This window comes from Elephas maximus, chromosome 8, assembly GCF_024166365.1.
Source record: "Elephas maximus indicus isolate mEleMax1 chromosome 8, mEleMax1 primary haplotype, whole genome shotgun sequence".
Classification (NCBI taxonomy): domain Eukaryota; kingdom Metazoa; phylum Chordata; class Mammalia; order Proboscidea; family Elephantidae; genus Elephas; species Elephas maximus.
Genome location: NC_064826.1, coordinates 78595179 through 78617133, shown reverse-complemented (window position 1 = coordinate 78617133; position 21955 = coordinate 78595179). Strand labels below are relative to the sequence as shown.

At 36.4% G+C, this 21955-nt stretch overlaps 1 protein-coding gene across 3 annotated transcripts in view; it reads left to right on the top strand.

The window, feature by feature from the left end:
- Positions 1 to 21955, top strand: part of SNX13 (sorting nexin 13) — a 161692-nt gene that overhangs the window by 115182 nt on the left and 24555 nt on the right. For all 3 annotated transcript variants that reach the window (XM_049893269.1, XM_049893268.1, XM_049893267.1), the window contains 3 exons: positions 10502 to 10641; positions 16031 to 16138; positions 18488 to 18598. In XM_049893269.1, coding sequence (XP_049749226.1) covers positions 10502 to 10641; positions 16031 to 16138; positions 18488 to 18598 — 359 coding nt within the window. The remainder of the gene's footprint in view (positions 1 to 10501; positions 10642 to 16030; positions 16139 to 18487; positions 18599 to 21955) is intronic.

Below are 21955 nucleotides of genomic sequence, written 5' to 3'. Positions count from 1 at the left end.
TAATTTGCTAAGAAGCTGCACAGATCCTTCTTTGCCTAATTTTATACAGAATAGTAAAACTTTCAATTCACTCCCAAACCATGGCCATTATTATGTGTCTTTCCATTATTAGGAGAACAGTTTAGACTTTTGGTCAATATGGTAGTCTGAACTGCTTTGGAAAGTCCTGTACTTCCCATGGAAAGGCTAAAAGCACTATAATAAAAATAGCCAAAGAGGGAAATCTACAGGTGTCCTCGAACATAAAAAAGAACAAAGGAAGTGATGAGTTCAAGCAAGAGGCTCATAGGAACATAAAAACTGCTACCTTGATTTTGATAGCATTTTAATTCCCTCAAGAGGAGAAGAGGCAGGATGGCCAGGGCCATAGGAAGCTGGAACCAAGTCCTTTTCACAAAGCCCAGAGTCTCAAAGGGCAGTAGGATGTGAGAGGAGAACTGGGAAAATTTAGCCTACCTTCAAGGACAAGAACAGGAGAACTATCAAGGTCATGGCTGGCAAAGGTGCCACTCGCCCACAAGAAATTAAAGTCTAGCTTATAGCTCAATATGAGTGTGTCAGGATTCAGATGGCCTCAAGTGAGTGTGTACCACAGGGTCTCTAAGCCACAGAGTATTAAAAATTGGTTCTGAACTGCTGAAACCAGTAGTTACAGTGGCAACACTGCTCAATGTGAATGCTTCCACAGTCTTGGGCACTCAGAACTCTAGGGGAGAAGCAAAACCTGTTGAAAATGAGCTTATAGGAAGCGTTATAAGCCACAGAGAAAATATGAACCACAATAAAGGAGTCAGCAGATCCAGCAAATGGAATAATTTGCACCCTAAGAACTTAAATAACGTATTTTTACACAAGTAATTTGTGCTTCCTGCATTCGTTTGCCAGTTGCGCCTTCCCCCATGAGGTATTTTCTTAAGCGCTTCTATGCCAGATCTTTTTTACATGTTGATGTAGAAAAAATTAGTGTAGCACACCTACGAAAATACTTCATGGGGTGAGGGCACAGCTGGCAAACAAACAGAAGGTGCGTGTTATTTGTGTAAAATACAGTAGATTTTAAAATAAGTGTGTTAAAAATATAAAGTTAAGGAATATGGTGCAAAGGCCAGAATACAACAGCATGAAAAAGGAACCAAATAGGAATTTTAGAAGTGAAAAAATACAGTGATCAATATTTTTTTTTATAATTTTTATTGTGCTTTAAGTGAAAGTTTACAAATCAAGTCAGTCTCTCACATATAAACTTACATGCACCTTACTACATACTCCCACTTACTCTCCCCCTAATGAGTAAGCCCGCTCCCTCCTTCCAGTCTCTCGTTTTGTGACCATTTTGCCAGTTTCTAACCCCCTTTACCCTCCCATCTCCCCTCCGGACAGGAGATGCCAACGTAGTCTCAAGTGTCCACCTGATGCAAGTAGCTTACTCCTCATCAGCATCTCTCTCCAACCCATTGTCCAGACCAGTCCATGTCTGATGAGTTGGCTTCGGGAATGGTTCCTGTCCTGGGCCAACAGAAGGTTTGGGGACCTTGACCGCCGGGATTCTTCTAGTCTCAGTCAGACCATTAAGTCTGTTTTTTTTTAATGAGAATTTGGGGTCTGCATCCCACTGTTCTGCTCCCTCAGGGATTCTCTGTTGTGTTCCCTGTCAGGGCAGTCATCGGTTGTGGCCAGGCACCATCTAGTTCTTCTGGTCTCAGGATGATGTAGTTTCTAGTTCATGTGGCCCTTTCTGTCTCTTGGGCTCATAATTACCTTGTGACCTTGGTGTTCTTCATTCTCCTTTGATCCAGGTGGGTTGAGACCAACTGATGCATCTTAGATGGTCGTTTGTTAGCGTTTAAGAACCCAGACTCCACACTTCAAAGTGGGATGCGGAATGTTTTCTTAATAGAATTTATTTTGCCAAATGACTTAGATGTCCCCTGAAGCCATAGTCCCCAAACCCCCGCCCTTGCTCTGCTGACCTTCGAAGCATTCAGTTTATTCTGGAAACTTCTTTGTTTTTGGTCCAGTCCAGTTGTGCTGACCTCCCCTGTATTGAGTGTTGTCCTTCCCTTCACCTAAAGTAGTTCTTATCTACTATCTAATCAGTAAATAACCCTCTCCCACCATTCCTCCCTCCCTCCTCTTGTAACCACAAAAGAATGTGTTCTTCTCAGTTTAAACTCTTTCTCAAGATTTTATAATAGTGGTCTTATACAATATATGCCCTTTTGCTTCTGACTAATTTCACTTAGCATAATGCCTTCCAGGTTCCTCCATGTTATGAAATGTTTCACAGATTCATCATTGTTCTTTATCGATGCATACTATTCCACTGTGTGAATATACTATAATTTATTTATCCATTCTTCCGTTGATGGACACTATGGTTGCTTCCAGCTTTTTGCTATTGTAAACAGTGCTGCAATAAATATGGGCGTGCATATATCTGTTCATGTAAAGGCTTTTATTTCTCTAGGATATATTCCAAGGAGTGGGATTTCTGGCTCGTATGGTAGTTCTATTTCTAGCTTTTTGAGGAAACACCAGATCGATTTCCAAAATGGTTGTACCATTTTACATTCCCACCAGCAGTGTATAAGTGTTCCAGTCTCTCTACAGCCTCTCCAACATTTATTGTTTTGTGTTTTTTGGATTAATGCCAACCTTGTTGGAGTGAGATGGAATCTCATCATAGTTTTTATTTGCATTTCTCTAATGGCTAATGATCGAGAGCATTTCCTCATGTATCTGTTAGCCGCCTGAATATCTTCTTTAGTGAAGTGTGTGTTCATATCCTTTGCCCAATTTTTAATTGGGTTCTTTATCTTTTTGTGGTTGAGTTTTAACAGAATTGTATAGATTTTAGAGATCTGGCGCTGGTCAGAGATGCCTTAGCTGAAAATTTTTGCCCAGTCTCTAGGTGGTCTTTTTACTCTTTTGGTGAAGTCTTTGGATGAGCATAGGTGTTTGATTTTTAGGAGCTCCCAGTTATCTGGTTTCTCTTCGTCATTTTTAGTAACGTTTTGTATTCTGTTTATGCCTTGTATTAGGGCTCCTAACGTCCCTGTTTTTTTTTCTATGATCTTTATCGTTTTAGTCTTTAGGTTTTGATCCATATGGAGTTAGTTTTTGTGCATGGTGTGAGATATGGGTCCTGTTTCATTTTTTTGCAGGTGGATATCCAGTTATGCCAACACCATTTATTAAAAAGACTATCTTTTCCCCAGTTAACTGACACTGGGTCTTTGTCAAATATCAACTGCTCATATGTGGATGGGTTTATCTGGGTTCTCAATTCTGTCCCATTGGTCTATGTGCCTGTTGTTGTACCAGTATCAGGCTGTTTTGACTACTGTGGCTGTATGATGTGTTCTAAAATGAGGTAGAGTGAGGCCTCCGACTTTGTTCTTCTTTTTCAGTAATGCTTTACTTATCTGGGGCTTCTTTTCCTTCCATATGAAGTTGGTGATTTGTTTCTCCATCACATTAAAAACTGCCATTGGAATTTGGATTGGAAGTGCATTGTATGTATAGATGGCTTTTGGTAGAATAGACATTTTTACTATGTTAAGTCTTCCTATCCATGAGCAAGGTATGTTTTTCCACTTATGTAGGTCCCTTTTAGTTTCTTGCAGTAGTACTTTGTAGTTTTCTTTGTATAGGTCTTTTACATCTTTGGTAAGAATTATTCCTAAGTATTTTATCTTCTTGGGGACTACTGTAAATGGCATTGATTTGGCGGTTTCCTCTTCGATGTTCTTTTTGTTGATGTAGAGGAATCCAAGTGATTTTTGTATGTTTATCTTGTAACCTGAAACTCTGCCAAACTCTTCTATTAGTTTCAGTAGTGTTCTTGAGGATTCCCTAGGGTTTTCTGTGTATAAGATCATGTCATCTGCAAATAGAGATAATTTTACTTCTTCATTGCCAATCCGGATGCCCTTTATTTCTTTGTCTAGCAGAATTGCTCTGGCTAGGACCTCCAGCACAATGTTGAATAAGAGCGGTGATAAAGGGCATCCTTGTCTGATTCCCGTTCTCAAGGGAAATAAATGCTTTCAGGCTCTCTCCATTTAGGATGATGTTGGCTGTTGGCTTTGTATAAATGCCCTTTATTATGTTGAGGAATTTTCCTTCTATTACTATTTTGCAGAGAGTTTTTATCATGAATGGGTGTTGGGCTTTGTCAAATGCCTTTTCTGCATCTATTAATAAGATCATGTGGTTTTTGTTTTTGTTTTATTTATACAGTGGATGACATTAATTGTTTTCCTAATATTGAACCAACCTTGCATAGCTAGTATAAATCCCACTTGGTTGTGGTGGATTATTTTTTTGATATGTTGTTGAATTCTCTTGGCTAGAATTTTGTTGAGTATTTTTGCATCTATGTTCATGAGGGATATAGGTCTGTAATTTTTTTTTTTTTTGGTGCTGTCTTTACCTGATTTTGGTATCAGGGATATGCTGGCATCATAGAACGAGTTAGGTAGTATTCCGTCATTTTCTATGCTTTGAAATACCTTTAGTAGTAGTGGTGTTAGCTCTTCTCTGAACGTTTGGTAGAGCTCTGCATTGAAGCTGTCCAGACCAGGGCTTTTTTTTTTGTTGGGAGTTTTTTGATTACCTTTTCAATCTCTTTTTTTGTTATGGGTCTATTTAGTTGTTCTACTTCTGAATGTGTTAGTTTAGGTAGGTAGTGTGTTTCTAGGAATTCATCCATGTCTTCTAGGTTTTCAAATTTGTTAGAGTACAATTTTTTGTAGTAACGTGATACGATTCTTTTAATTTCAGTTGGGTCTGTTGTGATATGGCCCATGTCATTTCTTATTCGGTTTATTTGTTTCCTGTATTAGTCAGTCTGGCCAATGGTTTATCAATTTTGTTAATTTTTTCAAGGAACCAGCTTTTGGCTTTGTTAATTCTTTCAGTTGTTTTTCCATTCTCTAATTCATTTAATTCTGCTCTAATTTTTATTATTTGTTTTCTTCTGGTGCCTGACGGATTCTTTCGTTTCTCGCTTTCTATTTGTTCAAGTTGTAGGGACAGTTCTCTTATTTTGGCTCTTTCTTCTTTATGCATGTGTGCATTTATCGATATAAATTGACCTCTGAGCACTGCTTTTGCTGTGTCCCAGAGGTTTTGATAGGAAGTGTTTTCATTCTTGTTTCATTCTATGAATTTCTTTATTCCCTCCTTAATGTCTTCTATAACCCAGTCTTTTTTGAGCAGGGTATTGTTCAGTTTCCAAGTATTTGATCTCTTTTCCCTGATTTTTCTGTTACTGATTTCTACTTTTATGGCCTTATGGCCTGAGAAGATGCTTTGTAATATTTCGATGTTTTGGATTCTGCAAAGGTTTGTTTTATGACCTAATATGTGATCTAGTCTAGAAAATGTTACATGTGCACTAGAAAAAAAAGTATACTTTGCAGCTGTTGGGTGGAGTGTTCTGTATAAGTCTGTGAGGTCAAGTTGGTTGATTGTAACAATTAGACCTTCCGTGTCTCTGTTGAGCTTCTTACTGGAAGTCCTGACCTTCTCCGAAAGTGGTGTGTTGAAGTCTCCTACTATAATTGTGGCGGTGTCTATCTCACTTTTCAATTCCGTTAAAGTTTGTTTTATGTATCTTGCAGCCCTGTCATTGAGTGCATAAGTATTTAATATGGATATATCTTCCTGGTAAATTGTCCCTTTAATCATTATGTAGTGTCCTTCTTTATCCTTTGTGGTGGATTTAACTTAAAAGTCTATTTTGTCAGAAATTAATACTGCCACTCCTGCTCTTTTTTGATTGTTTTTTTGCTTGATATATTTTTTTTCCTTCCCTTGAGTTTTAGTTTGTTTGTGTCTCTAAGTCTAAGGTGTGTCTCTTGTAGGCAGTATAGAGACAGACTGTGTTTTTTTTTTATCTAGTCTGAGACTCTCTGTCCCTTTATTGGTGCATTTAGTCCGTTTACATTCAGTATAATTATAGATAAGTATGAGTTTAGTGCTGTTATTTTGATGCTTTTTTGTGTGTGTTGTTCACAATTTCATTTTTCCACTTTTTTGTGCTGAGAAGTTTTTCTTTGTAAATTTGTGTGTTCCTCATTTTCATAGTAGTTGAATTAATTTTTGCTGAGTCGTTTTATTTTGAAGTATGGAATTGTTAGACCCCTTTGTGGTTACCTTAATATTTACCCCTATTTTTCTAAGTAAAAACCTAACTTGTATTGTGCTATATTGCCTTGTTTTCCTCTCCATATGGAAGATCTTCGCCTCCTGTATTTAGTCCCTCTTTTTTGATTATTATAATCTTCTACATAATGACTTCAATGGTTCCCTGTTTTGAGCATTTTTTTCTTGTTTAAATTAATCGTATTTTGTGTTTGTGATTTCCCTATTTGAATTGATACCAGGATGTTCTCTTCTGTGACCTTGTGTTGTGTTGGCATCTGATGTTATTGATTTTCTGAAAGAAGAATTTCCTTTAGTAATTCATGTAGCTTTGGTTTGCTTTTTGCAAATTCTCTAAGCTTCTGTTTATCTGTAAATGTTTTAATTTCACCTTCATGTTTGAGAGAAAGTTTTGCTGGATATATGATTTTTGGCTTGCAGTTTTTCTCCTTCAGTGCTCTATATAAGTCATCCCATTGCCTTTTTGCCTTCATGGTTTCTGCCGAGTAGTCTGAACTTTTTCTTATTGATCCTCCTTTGTAGGTAACTTTTGTTTTATCCCTGGCTGCTTTTAAAATTTTCTATTTATCTTTGGTTTTGGCAAGTTTGATGATAATATGCCTTTGTGAGTTTCTTTTTGGATCAATCTTGTATGGGGTTCGATGAGCATCTTGGATAGATATCCTTTCGTCTTTCACGATGCCAGGGACATTTTCTGCCTCCAGATCTTTAACTATTCCCTCTGTATTTTCTGTTACCCTCTCTGTTCTGGAACTCCAATCGCACGCAAGTTATTTTTCTTGATAGAGTCCCACATGATTCTTAGGGTTTCTTCATTTTTTAAAATTCTTTTATCTGATTTTTCTTCAACTCTATTGGTATCAATTGGCTCACCCTCCAGCTCCCCCAGTCTGCATTCCAATTCCTTGATTCTCCTCCTCTGACTTCTTATTGAGTTGTCTAATTCTGCAGTTTTACTGTTAATCTTTTGGATATCTGAATGCTGTCTCTCTGTGGATCCTTGCAGCTTATTAATTTTTACACTATGTTCTTGAGTAATCTTTTTGACTTCTTCAGCTCCTTTATCAGTTTGTTCCTTGATTTTTTGTGTAGATTGCCTTATTTCATTTCTGATGTCATCCCTGATGTCTTGAGGCATTCTGTATATTAGTTTTTTATATTCTGCACCTGGCAGTTCCAGGATCGTGTCTTCATTTGGGAAAGATTTTGATTCTTTAATTTGGGGATTTGTAGAAGCAATCATGGTCTGCTTCTTTATGTGATTTGATATAGACTGCTGTCTCCAAGCCATCTGTAAGATATTGTAATGATTTATTTTATATTTGCTCACTGAGTCTTATCTTCTTGTTTTGTTTTGTTTCAATATATCCAGATGGGCTACTAGATTGCACTGTCTTGATTATTGTAGCCTTTGAATCGCTTATGTCCTATTACCAGCTGGTTTGAGCTGTTACCATATATATAAGCCTAAGAGTCCATTCACTATTCTTGAAAAGAATCAGCTTAGGTGTTCTGATTTTGGGTCACCAAGTGTGTGGTGTAGACTGTCACCTATTAACTTAGAGGAGTAGTGGTGCTAATTGTGTGCACCAGATTCTAGTAGTGACAGGAGGTCACACTCCAAGGAGGGCAGGATGCTGACAGCCTACCCCCACGTGCCAGTGAGGTAGGTGTGTCTCTATTCCTAGAGCACTTTGGTAGGTGGGCTCTGCAGCTGTACCTTAAGCACCCAATGCTTGTACCTCTAAAGACTGGTAGGCGTCACCATCCTCAGACCCCTTTAGCAGGTGGCTAGGTGGTTTGGGTGGAGCTTCAGCCCTCAATTCCCAGCTGTGGATCAGTGAGGGCTCTGTTTAATGGGTAGAGAGGTATCAGACCTGGAAAACTTTTTCCACTGCTCTGTTAAAACAATTGCAATCAGATCTCTATCAGAATTGCCTTTGCATTATAATAGCTACCTTGTTCCCTGTAGAAATGAAAGCCAAAGACTTTGGATCTCTTATGCTTGGCTGGAGCTGGTTTTATTCCAGTTTAGGGAAGTCAGGGAAGGATTTTTCGCCCCCTCGGTTGTTAGTTGCTGGCCAGGAGAATGGGTTAGGAAAAAAAAAACCCACCTCCCCCTCCCCCCCCGCCCCCTCCACCCCCCACACTTCACTCCCTGGCCCAGAAAATTCCAATGTTAATGAAGCCGCCTGGGGCAGGGAGGGGAGAGATCAGATAGATAGGAGAGAGTAGTGCATGGCAATATAGACAAAGTTACTTATCTTGCTTGGTGATGACTGTTTTATCCGAGATTCCAGAGGGGTGTGTAGCCTGTGTACACTGGCTGGGCTGAGATTGCCCCCAAGGGTCAGGCCTGAGTGTTTGTGCTGTCAGGAAGCCGTGATCAGCTCCTCTGGTCCTAGTCCAAAGTCCAGCGCCAAGGTTTTCTATCTGGGATGCTGCACTCTATGCTCCACAACCAGTCACTGCTTCCCGGTGATTTCTCCTCCTGTCAGCTGCGTCATTGTGCAGCCTGCGTGCAGCCTGGATTTCCCCCGAGGTTACTTCAGGGGGCTAGGCTAGGACTGTGTCCCGTGCTTGTGCCGTCTGAGAAAGTCGCGCTCAGCTCCTCTGCGCTTTGTCCAAAGTGTGGCGCCAAGGTTTTCTGACTGGGACGCTGGCTCCAGGCTCCGAAAGCAGTTGCTGCTTCCCCGTGGTTGCTTGCTCTCTTGTCAGTCGCATCAGTGTGCAGCCTGCTTGCGCTGGCCGAGTCTCTACCAAGGTTACTCCAGTGGGTTAGGGGTTAGGGCTGTGTCCCGTGCTTGCCCATCTTAGTAAGCCGCAATCAGCCCCACCACTGTGGCACCAGGGAACCACGAAGGCTTGAGGCTGTGGCGCAGGATGCCGGTTCCAGAAGCGGTCACTGCTTCAGGGCGTGGCTTTTCACTCCCTTGTCACTCAGGTCAACTCTTTAGTTCTGTGTTTGATGGTCTGAGTTCGTAGATTGTCATGTATATGATTGATTCACTTGTTTTTCCGAGTCTTCATTTGCAAGAGGAATCTGTGGTAGCTTCTACCTAGTCAGCCATCTTGACCCCGCCTCCTACAGTGATCAATATTAAGGTCAATAGATGGATTAGGAAATAGACCAAATATAGATAACGGAAGACTTGGTAAACTCTCAGAGACTTGAGGAAATGACCTAGAGTAGAATACAGCACAGACAGAGAGAGAAATGGGAAGGATAGACAAGTTAAAGGAATAAGAATCAAAGTGTATCTCCTTACTTAAAATTAGTGCGAACTGGCAATTGGTTTTGATTTTAAAGACCACCTGACTTGGATGGTATGTGACTAATCACTAAGAAAATACCTTTTTTTTTTTAAAACCCCTAGAATAAACTCCACTTGCAAGTTGTGGAATATTACATAAAAAAGAAAGAGAATTGCCAGAACAGATAAATGTCATCTTGTGACTTTTGCGTCTATGTAGTTGAAAAGATTTTTATTGAAATATAGCTGGATGGAGGTTCATGCAAAAGATGATTGTTTTGTTTGGTTCATTAAATTTAAGAGACTCTAATGCTATACCATCAGTTGGTACTGTGGTAACATAACTAATAATAGTTAAAAGCTTTTCGGAAAGAGAGTCTAAAATAGGCATCACTCTGTGGTTGGTACTGTCATAAACTTTTAGTTTATGTTGTAGTAGAGCTATTATATATAACACCTGATGGATGTGGGCCTGTTGTTGTTCTTAGCTGCCATCAAGTCAATTCTGACTCCTAGCCATCCCAACTGAGTATACCAAACACAAACTTATTGCTGCCAAGTCAATTTTGACTCATAGCGACCCTATAGGACAGAGTAGAACTGCTCCATGGGGTTTCCAAGGAGCTCCTGGTGGATTCGAACTGCTGACCTTTTGGTTAGCAGCAATAGTGCTTAACCACTACGCCACTAGTGTTTCCCAGTGAGTATAAAAGAAAAAAACCAAACCCAGTGCCATCAAGTTGATTCCGACTCATAGTGATCCTATAGGACAGAGTAGAACTGCCCCGTAGCGTTTCCAAGGAGCACCTGGCGGATTCAAACTGCCAACCTTTTGGTTAGTAGCCGTAGTACTTAACCACCACGCCACCAGGGTTTCCCAAGTGAGTATAGAGGATGGGAATTTGTTTTATCCTTTGACCTCCTTTTGTCTCTGTCATTTCGGATTCTTCATTTCATGTTGTCTTTTTGTTTGTTTGTTTTTGTTCTTCGTTTTCCTCCTTTTTGTATTTTTTGTTCCTCTTCATTTTGTTTTAAATGACTAGTATATGCTGACTATGACCCATATGCTGTGGCAGGCGTTTGTAATGATCATGGCAAGACCTATGCATTGTACGCCATCACCGTCCACCGGCGCAATCTAAACAGTGAGGAGATGTGGAAAACCTATCGTCGTTACAGTGACTTCCATGACTTCCACATGAGAATCACTGAACAGGTAATGAGTTTTTTAAATCTTATGTACTTTACATTGTTTCTTGATTCAACCTTTGGTTCTAAATAGTGTTGAGGATGCTGGAATGTTGCCTGAAGCTAATGAAAGAAAATAATTTTTTTTTCAATATAATCATAAATTTTAGAATGATTTTAAGCACTTACAGTAAATCAAATGTTGAGAACTCTAACCTGTCTAAACCATTGTGGTCAAGTATATCAATGGTATACGTTGGAAGATTAAAATGAGTGTACGTTTCTAATTTTAAGATTCACGTATGCATGTGTTGTGCTTTCAGAGGTATTTGGGTTTGAAGTTGAGATGGGGATCACTGTAGGACATTTTATGGTTTTCTTTTTGGGGACATATTCAGAGCTATGGTTATTTTAAATGGCAGCCTCATCCAACAGTTTAACATTAAGTCCCTGATCTGTTATTTTGAAACACAACCTAAAAAAAACTTTAACATTAACCAAATATCTTTAGTTCTTAATAAATACAGCCCTCTTGTTTTATAGAAGCAATTGTAAGAACTCTTATTAAATTTGTTTAAAAATCCTTCACATTCTTAACAAAATGTAAAGAAATTATTTCCCTGTCCTATTTTTAATTAAATATTTTATTTTCTTAAAAAAAAAAAAACTGTCACCAGAGGAATTGAAACAGAAGATCTGTGAAATTTATTTTTAACTCCTGTCTTTGATTCATTCAAGCTTTTTAGGTATACAACTGGTATTAAACCAATAAAAATAATAATAATTAAAAGCAACACCTGATTGGGTGTGCTAAAGCTTTGAAATAACATTACACAACTTTATAAATCAGAAAATAGCTTTTTCATTTAAGAGAGGGGAAGAAGTATGGTTGACACCATGATAATCTCTTTAAAATATTTTGTGGATAAAGGGAGATAAACCTCTAATAGCTGAAAACCAGAAAATTAGTATTGATCACTGAAGCCTGTATTTAAAGGACCATTTTGAATTATATTTATAAGGAAATTAGTGGTTTTGGATATGTCTGTGCTTCTATTCTTGTTGAATAGATGTTTTCCTTCATGTTTAACTTGATTTATTTGCAGAGATAAAAAGAATTTTCTGTCCCACATGAAAAAATAATTGCTTTACTTTTCAAATATCACCTGTTTGATATTGTTTTAAAAGCACATAGCTCATATATCTTTCTCTCCTTCCCCACAGGTTAACCAAACATGATAATTTTAAAATAATTTGAATTTATTTTATTTGCTTGCAAATCAGTGGGAATTTGATTTAATATGAAAATTTCTTTGTGTGAATAATTGTAATTTTTTCTACTATTGTTGTCATTACTTTTTGCCATCAAGTCAATTCCTACTCCTAGTGACCTTAGAGGACAGAATACAACTGCTCTATAGGGTTTCATAGGCTGTAATCTTTACGGAAGCAGATTGCCAGATCTTTTCTTGCTTGGAGTAGCTGGGGGGTTTGAACCTCTGACCTTTCGGTTAGCAGTTGAGTACTTAACCATTGTGCCACGAGGGCTGCTTTTGCTAAGATGCCTAATTTAAATGTTCTAGGCTAGGGCTATAAATGTTATATTGTCATACTGACAAATAAAAGTGAAGAACATACTTTAAAACTTTATTACTAAAACAGATCATACAGAAATTTCCCTATTCCATAAAGCACCAAAAATTAAATGGAATTGATATAATACAGTTCATTTTTTAAATGACAGTACAGGTAAAGTAGACATGTTTTGACTCTGTATTTCCTATAAAATTACAGTAGTATGTGATTACTTAAACTTAAGTGCTCAGATTGCTCACAGAGCCTAAGAGATTAAAAGCTAAAATTATAAATGAAAATTTAAGTTTAAGCAAAACAGTAAGCATTTGTATATAAGGCTAGGGGTGTTTGCCTCTTAACACTGCCTTGTCTTTATTTTCTAAACTCAGATACCCTACAAAATATCAGAAGAAAAATGCAGTAATTCGTAAATCACCAGTTGGTAAACAGTACACTCTGTTGGCATAAATAAATGTTAACTCCATAGCCAAACCAGAAACCAAACCTGTTGCCGTCAAGTCAATTCTGACCCATGGCAACCCGAGAGGACAGAGTAGAACTGCCCCTTAGGATTTCCAGGGAGTGGCTCGTGGATTTGAACTGTTGACCTTTTGGTTAGCAGCCATATCACTTAACCACTGTGCCACCAGGGCTCCAACTTTTAAAGGAGTAAAATTATTTTAAAACAGGTTTTATTTGTTTATTTATTTTTAATAGTCTCAGTTTATATCTTATGAAAAAGATTTATATTAAAATATTTTAGTGGTAAATGTGATATTACTTTAGTAATGGCCTGAGCTGCTCTTCTTTCATTCAACAAATATTTATTGAACACTCCCTGTGGTTTCGTTTGGACGGGGGAAGGGGGGCACTGTTCTCAGTGCTGGAGATGTAACAGTGAATAAGACAGACCAAGTTGTTGCTCTCCAGGAGCTTGCATACCAGTAGATATTGTACATTTATGTTTTTTTGGATCAGTTGGATATACCAAAACCAAACCTGTTGCCATCGAGTCTATTCCAACTCATAGCTAACCATAGGACAGAGTAGAATTGCTCTGTAGAGTTTCCAAAGAGTGGCTGATGGATTTGAACTGCCGACCTTTTGGTTAGCAACTGAGCTCTTAACCATTGAGCAACCAGGGTTCCAATTGTGTATAAGTATAGATGAAATACTATACTTATTATCATTTATTTAAATGATAATATTGAATACTCATTAAGATAACCGAATAAAAGTATTTATATAAGGTAATATGCCAGATAAGAAGAAATTTTGAATCCTAATATAAAATTTCAAGCTCTTTTAACTTTCAGTAGTATGTTATGACTCTAAATTTCATATGTTTAATGTGGAAAGGGAAACCCTGGTGGTGTAGTAGTTAAGAGTTTGGCTGCTAACCATAAAGGTCAGCAGTTTGAATCCATCAGGTAGTCCTTGGAAACCCTATGGGGCCATTCTACTCTGTCCTATAGGGTTGCTATGAGTCAGAATTGACTCGGTGGCAGTGGGTTTGGTTTTTTTATTTTGGTTTAAGGTAGAAAAAGAAAATCTTTGATTTTGGAATATCTATGATTTATTTATAATATTTAAGTCTTGTAAACACTGAAATACGTAAAGCTAAGGTTTTAATAATAATTAAAACTAAGGTTTTGATCTATGTGAATTCTTTTAGTTAAATGTCTTCTTTTCCATTCCTTTAAAAATACTTCCATGAATTTTTGGCAGAAGGAATTATATTACTTTTCAGGGAAGGGGCCACCTTTTACTTGAAATTATAAATAATCTTTCAGATATCAAGTATGTAATAAGTTTCTATAGAGAATAAAATTTTCCTTACTATTGTAATAACAATATTTGAGAAACTGTTAGTTGTTTATATTTCTATTTCAGATAGATAATTTAAAAAGGAATTTGCTTTGAGAGTTTAGACTTTAAGAAAATAACTGGTATTATTGTGATTTTAATATGTATTTTTTTCTTTTATTAATAAGATTCAATATTTTAAAGTTTCTGGGAACATTTTTTTTGTCCCATTACCAAGGAGCCCTGATGACGCAGTGGTTAAGCACTTGGCTGCTAACCAGAAGGTTGGTGGTTGTAGTCCACCAGCCATTCTGAGGGAGGAAGATGTGAAAGTCTGCTTCCGTAAAGATTATAGCCTAGGAAACCTATGGCACCGTTCTACTTTGTCCAGTGGGGTCACTCTGAGTTGGAATCGACTTGAGAGCAGTGGGTTTGGTTTTTCTTTGGTCATATTACCTTGGTAATGGAAGAATAAACTTTACATTCTGTAAAACTGAGTCAGTAGTTTAAGGTGATATAAATATATAAGGTGATATAGATAAGCAATATTCCAGGAAATTAAATGTTCTTAGGAAACTGAAAGAGTAAATTTACCTCTTTAAAGTGTGATTTAAAAAAAAAAAATTAATTCGTAGAACCACATACTCTCCGCTGGACAGTTGATGTTCAAGGAGGACCCATTCTAGCACTTTTGTTGGTCACCAAATTTGTGAATATCACTACAGCATAACATTTTCCCTGTAAATTGCCCACACTTTTTTGTTTTTCTTGCCATGATTGGAGCAGTTGCTGAAAGAGCTGCTTTACGTTTTGCATATAATATATAATAAATTTGTTCACATTTTAGCTCTAAGCAGACATCAGATTTATAATTTAATAACTTATCAGAATCCTCCAGTTTTTGGCTGGAAATTATCCTAAGCCATGGCATTTCCTCTTCTTTTTAATCTCTGTACCAAGAGTTAGCTTTCTTTAAGAAACATTAGTATTCTTCAGGATATATATCATATGGGAAGAGCAATGAGTCTTTTAAGTTCCAGGTACTAGGTTGTTGGCCAGCCACCGTCACTAACTAAATGACTCTACTTTTATACTATTTTTAGCAGCCAGCATGGTTAACATTTGTGCTTCAGTAAGGCAGCACAGATGACTAAATATGAACTTTCAAAGGTGCACTCAAATATTAAATCTGTAAATGCTAGACTTACCTGTGTATACACTTTATAGTTTTATATGAAGATACATGCTAATGTCTCTTTTTTTCTTAGTATAATCTATGAGTTTCTTTATGAGGTTGGTGTGAGAGAAGTATCAGTTGTATTACATATAGAGTTGTAATATAACTGCTATTTATTATTTAATATTTGTCTCTTAATAGTTAACTATCATAATGATTAAAGTCATTGATATTAAAAAATATTTCTCTATTAGATTTTTTTTTTTTAGGAGCCCTTATGGTGCAGTGGTAAAGAGCTTGGCTGTTAACCAAAAGGTCAGCAGTTCAAATCTACCAGCCACTCCTTGGAAACTCTGTGGGGCAATTCTACTTTGTCCTATAGGGTTTCTATGAGTCGGAATCGACTCAAAAGCATTGGGTTTGGTTTTTTAAATTAAATTTTATAAAAAGCCAGAAACTCATAACTTTGAACATGAAAATTTTTATTTTCCAAGACTTTATTCACAAGCCAAAGGGTTGTTAATGAAAATATTTTTTAAATCTTTTCTTATGAAAAATTTGAGCTATCTCAAAATTAAGAGAGAATAATGTAATGAAACCCCATATGCTTGTCACCCAGCTTCATCAGTTATCTCCATTTTCATTCTTGGTTGAAATACTTCTTTATAATGAATAACATTAAAACTGTGTTTTGGACATATTGGACAATATTTTTCTATTTTTGGAGTTTTCTTAACGTAATAAAGCAAAATTATCTGTTCAGGATGTTTTTGGTATATTGAGAAATTGGTACTTGAAAGATTCTTTTCTCGTTTTATGAAAAACTAAAGAAGACTATTGAATGAATTTTGTCTTCTAGTTTGAAAATCTCTCAAGCATATTGAAGCTTCCTGGTAAAAAGACTTTTAATAATATGGATAGAGATTTTTTAGAAAAGAGAAAAAAAGACCTAAATGCATATTTGCAGGTAAGTCTGTGTTTATTATTATCTTTAGATTTTCCTTTAAATGGTAGTGCACAGGTACAGCAGATTTCATTAACAACCGATGTGTTTGTTGGAATAATGGAATAGCAACTGATTTTGAGCAGCATGTCAGATGTCACATGTAGTCTGCTTAGTATTTTATAAACATTATTTCTGTATTTATTAATTAACTTAGAAATTTTCTGGACTTCAGTGTTAGGAATATTGGTTCCTTCATGTTTAGATGAACACATACACATACATTCATAACCATTCCAGGTTACTGTAAAGTCTAGGTATTTTATGTTAGACTAAACAGTTAAATGTTTCCAATTCAGTAGATAGAAGCTCTTCATGGTGTATCTGAAGCTTTAAAAAGAAAACAGCTAGTTGCCATTGAGTGGATTCCGACTCATGATGACCCCGTATATTTCAGAGTAGACCTGTGCTTCATAGGGCTTTCAGTGGCTGTGATCATTCAGAAGTAGATCATCAGGCCTTTCTTCAGACGTGCCTGTGGGTGGATTTGAACTGCCAACCTCTCAGCAAGTAGATGAGCACATAACTCTTTGTGCGCCCCAGAGGCTCCGTATCCAAAGCTAGCAGATTTTAATTCCCAGAAATGTTTGTAGCTATTTCCCATGACTCAGAATGATTCTAATGCTTCTAAATTTATAAGCCAGTTCTAAAAACGGATAGATCTGAGGGACTGTTTCCAGTGTGTACTGTCCTGGACATGAGATTTCTTTTGTGGAATAACATAACATGTCTCACAGGTTACTGGTTGCATAAGCTGTTAGGAATTCCAGAAATAACTCTGTTTTAGACCTGAGTACCCAGATAATAGACATAATAATAATATCACTTTATTGTTTTTTAATTATTGGTTTATAAAATTTTCTCATGTATGAAACAAGGCATGAGTCCAAGTATATAGTGTTCTATTAGTTAGCCCCACTCCACTCTTTGGAGCCCTGGTAGCGCAGTAATTAAGAGCTAAGCTGCTAACCAAAAGATCAGCCATTCAGATCCACCAGCTGCTTCTTGGAAACCCTGTGGGGCAGTTCTACCCTATCCTATAGGGTCACTATGAGTCAGAATCGACTCGACGGTAATGGATTTTTGGTTTCCAGCCTTTAGAATAGGCATCAGCGAACTACAGCCTGCTGATGTAGTCTCCTACCTCTTTTATTAACAGTTTTTTTGGAGCACAGCCACACTCATTCATTTACTGTTGGTTTTGACTGCTTTTTGCACTACAACAGCAGTGTTGAGTAGTTACGTCAGACTCTGGATTGCAAAGCCTAAAATAATTACTATCTGGCCCTTTACGGCAAATTATGTCAATCCCTGCCTTAGAATTTAGTGAAATTTAGCTAATACCATACTGGATATTTCATCTGGAGACTTTCTCTCTCTCTCTCTCTCTACTGATTGGGTTGTTTATAACTAATTGTAATTTTTCACATTATTATGTATTTAAAGGATACCGAAACACATATAAATCTCTGATATTATTATTCACTTTCACTTTCTCTTGTTTTAAAGGTAAGTCTGATATCATCGGTACTATTCTTGTCAAGCGTTTTGATATTTTTTAATATGTGAACTTCAGTTCCATCAAAATCCGTATCAGTGTTTTATAAGATTTAGAAAGTGACCACCTCTACAATATGGTGTATGATATATCTTTTAAATGTGGCTGTACCATATACTTCTTAGCTAATGGAACTCAATATGCCAAAACATGTTGCATGGAAGCAACTAAGCTAGAATGTTAAGTTATATCATTAGCAGTTGTGAAAGCAAGGGTATTTTGTTTTGAGACATTGTATCAGAAATATTTTGTTTGCATGTGCTTTCTATTAATGTTAACTTAAGAATTATGTGAGTAACACAGCAATTTTCTAATGTGGAGCTTCTTAGTATACAATAGCTATTTAAAAAAAAAAAAACAACATTGCCATTGAGTCAATTCTGACTCATAGCTACCGTATAGGACAGAGTAGAACTGCCCCATAGGGTTTCCAAGGAGCAGATGGCAACCTTTTGGTTACCAGCCAAACGCTTAACCATTGCTCTATAGAATCTGAAAATAAAAAGTAAATATATTTGGAGAACTGTGACATTAGATGCAATGAAAATCAAAAATCAGAATGGGACTAATATACAATACACCAAATTGTTAATGGTTGTAAAATTATTGATAGTTTTATTTGAAGTATATAATTTTTTAATATAAAATTAAAATTCTTAGTACACATTCTTAACATTTTCCTAAATGAAATTCTGAACAATAGTTAACTTCTAGTGTATCCTGTCAATTTAAAATATCTTTATTTTTCCTGTTAGTTATTATTAACTCCTGAAATGATGAAAGCATCCCCAGCTTTGGCTCACTATGTGTATGATTTCCTTGAGAACAAAGCCTACAGCAAAGGGAAAGGTGATTTTGCTCGTAAGGTAAGCATACCATTTCATGGGGTTTTGTTTTTTAAATGCCTGTTTTGTACTTTGTTTTTAATAAAAATAAATAGATTTGTGTGTGTGTGTTTTAAAACTAGGAAATTTTATTAAGTGCTCCTTGGCATATTTACCTTCTATACTTTGATGTCTGTATCTAATATGTATAAATTCTTGCCTTTACATGTAGATGACAATCCAGCTAAAAGCAAAAATAACTTTTGAAGTGGTACATTAAGGAAATTTTGTCTAAGACAGTTGACAAGTTTTTTACTAGCTTGAGAAGGAAATGTCTCTTATTGGAAGGAAATGTCTCTTACTTGAAATAAAAATAAGGAAAGCATTAAATAGGCTATGTCCCTGAAAGTATTTATGCCTCTTGAGTAAGCCCGTTATTATTTAAAATCCTGTTGAGCATTTAAGGCCTATACTTGAGATAAGATGATAGGTTGAGACAAATAATTAGCAGATCGAGATGGCTTAATGAGTAAAAACACAGCTTTGGAATCAGCCTTAGGTTTAAATCCCTGCTCAGCCATTTATTAGTTGTGGTCTTGAGCAAACACTTAAATCTTGGCCTCATTTCCCTCAAGAAATGAAGATGTTTATCCTGATTTTAAAGCATTGTATAAATCAAATGAGATACCTGTGTATTACAGTGCCTAGCACATAATTAAGCTCTGAATAAATGTTTACTCTTAGTAGTAGCAGAGGCTGTAGTAGCAGGGGCAGTAGAAGCAGTGTTGAGGGCTAGTATAGACAAAATGTGTTAGAAGGCTGTGTGATTAGTGTGTTGTACTTAGCTTCTATAATGAGAAACAACTTTTCTACAAGGTAGTTACAGAATAAACTGCCTCAGATTGTTTGCTGATATAAATGAACTGAAGTCAGCACTGCTGTGCTAGCCTGTGGAAGATCTTGAAAACCAAGGAGAGGATTCTTGCCTTTTATCCTGTTTATAGAAGAAAGCCATTAGAGAAGAGTGTTTTGAGCAAGGAGTTGTGATTAAACTGTAGATGGAAGTTATTCCAGTAAAAGTTTACAGAATTAATTTAAAGGCAGGAAGATTGGAGGCTAGAAGAATAGTTAAGACGTTCTTACAGTAAAAATCTGAGAAAAGGGTGTAGAGTAAGAATTTAAAGGTAAGGGCTGGGTATATATGCTTAAGGGAGAAATAAGACTAGGTTAATGATTTCATGTAAGGTATTAACTAGAAATTTTACAATTTGAACAATAAAATAAATAATGGTAATAATTGATTATAATCCATAGGATAAAATAAATGCCCATGAATTCACTCTGAAATAAATAAATAATTGAATAAATATATAAATGGAGAGAAGGAACAGTTCTTCCTTACAGCACAATCTCAATGTAGGAGTAAAATCTTCATATGGAAATAAAAATCTTCATATGGCAAACACAGCGATTATTTCAGGGTGCTAAAATTTGTGGACAAAAATATGATAGGATATTTGCATAATTTCAGAGTACCTCTCTGCGAGACACAATTACAAAAGGAAAACAATAATTTTACAGTGGAGAAACCTGGCAGATACCACATGAACTAAGTAAAGTTTAACAGCTTCGGTATTGAGACATATTGATACCATGTACTTCTTGATACAACGCACTGAAAAAAGTACATCATTGCTTCCTTCGGTATTTTGCCTAAAATATATAACCTGAAGTTAGTCATGAGGAAGTATCAGACAAACCCAAATTGAAAGACATTCTATAAAGTAACTGGCCAGTGTTAAGGTCATAAAAGACTGAGGAACTGCCCCAGACGGGCTTGGAGAGGAGATGGAGGATACATGACAACTACATGCACTTTGGGATCCTGGATTGGATTCTGGAACAGAAAATGGACATTAGTGACACGTTTGGCAAAATTAGGTTGAGATTTATAGATTAATGATGTATTAATGTTAATTTACCAATTTTTGATAATTGTACTGTAGATTTTAATTCTACTATAAGGTATTAACATTTGAAGGAACTGGGTGAAGGGTATGTAGGAACTTTTATTATTTTGCAACTTTTTATCAGTCTGGAATTATTTCAAAATGAAAAAACAAAAACAAAAAAAATAGTCCCCCTGCTATTCCTCCTCCTCCCTAAAAAAGACTATCCTTTTAAAAAAATTAGGGAATTGGTATGAAATAAGTAAGAAATTAAAACTGTAAGCGTAAGAAATGCATATGGTTACTCTAGGTGTTGGATTTTCAGATTTTAAGTGGAATGTTTTAGTAACAAGTTCTAGAGTACCAAAAAAACCAAACCCAATGCTGCCAAGTCGATTCCGACTCATAGCGACCCTATAGGACAGAGTAGAACTGCCCCGTAGAGTTTCCAAGGAGCACCTGGTGGATTCGAACTGCCGACCCTTTGGTTAGCAGCCATAGCACTTAACCACTACGCCTCCAGGGTTTCTGAGTTCTAGAGTATAAACCTTAAAATGGTAACAAACAAACAAAAAAAAAAAGTGGTGATCTTATCTCTGTATTTCATGATTGAACTGATGTAATTGAAATTTGAACTTAAAATCGTTTTATTGTCAATAGAGATACAGCGCAGTCTTACATCTTTTTTATGTTTATTTACCTTATTTTTTCTGTCTTAAGATTGCACTGATTTTAAGATAAATGAATAAATTGGTAACTTTTTGAGATTTTTAAATGTATATGGATATTTTTAACCAACCATAAGCTCCATACCCTTCCCCTCCCCGCTTTTTTAATTGCCAGTGGAGTCTAAGGATCCTTTTGAATCATTTCCGGCACTCCATATTAACATGTTTTTCATAAATCATATTGATAGTGATCAAGATCACCTTGACCTTTTTTGTATTGTCAGAATAATTTTTATGGATATCAAGAATTCAGGGTTTTCAGCTACATTTCCTTTTTGACTAAATTGTAGTTAATATTGTTTTCCTTAATTATATTTCACTAGAAATTAAGTGGCTATTAGAGGCAATCATCTACAAGCCCTTTGTTGGCAGGTATAGAAAGCTTGAGAAAAAAATCCTTTGTTTTTGTTCTTAATTGCTATAGAGTTGGCCCAGACTCATGGCGACCACGTAAGTAGAACTACTCCATAGGGTTTTCAGAAGCAGTTTGCCAGGCCCATCTTCCAAGGTGCCTCTGAGTGGGTTTGATTTGCCAACCTTTTGGCTAGTAGTTGAGCACTTAACCGTTTGTGCCACCCAGGGTCTCCCAGTAATTCTTTATAACGTGTTAATTTGCACAAAATTTGTTCTAACTTTAAAAAATCTGTGGACCAATTCCTAGAAAAGGTAGTTGGCAAAGAGTCTTTCTCTATGGGCACAGTATCTTTCTATTCAGTTTTGTA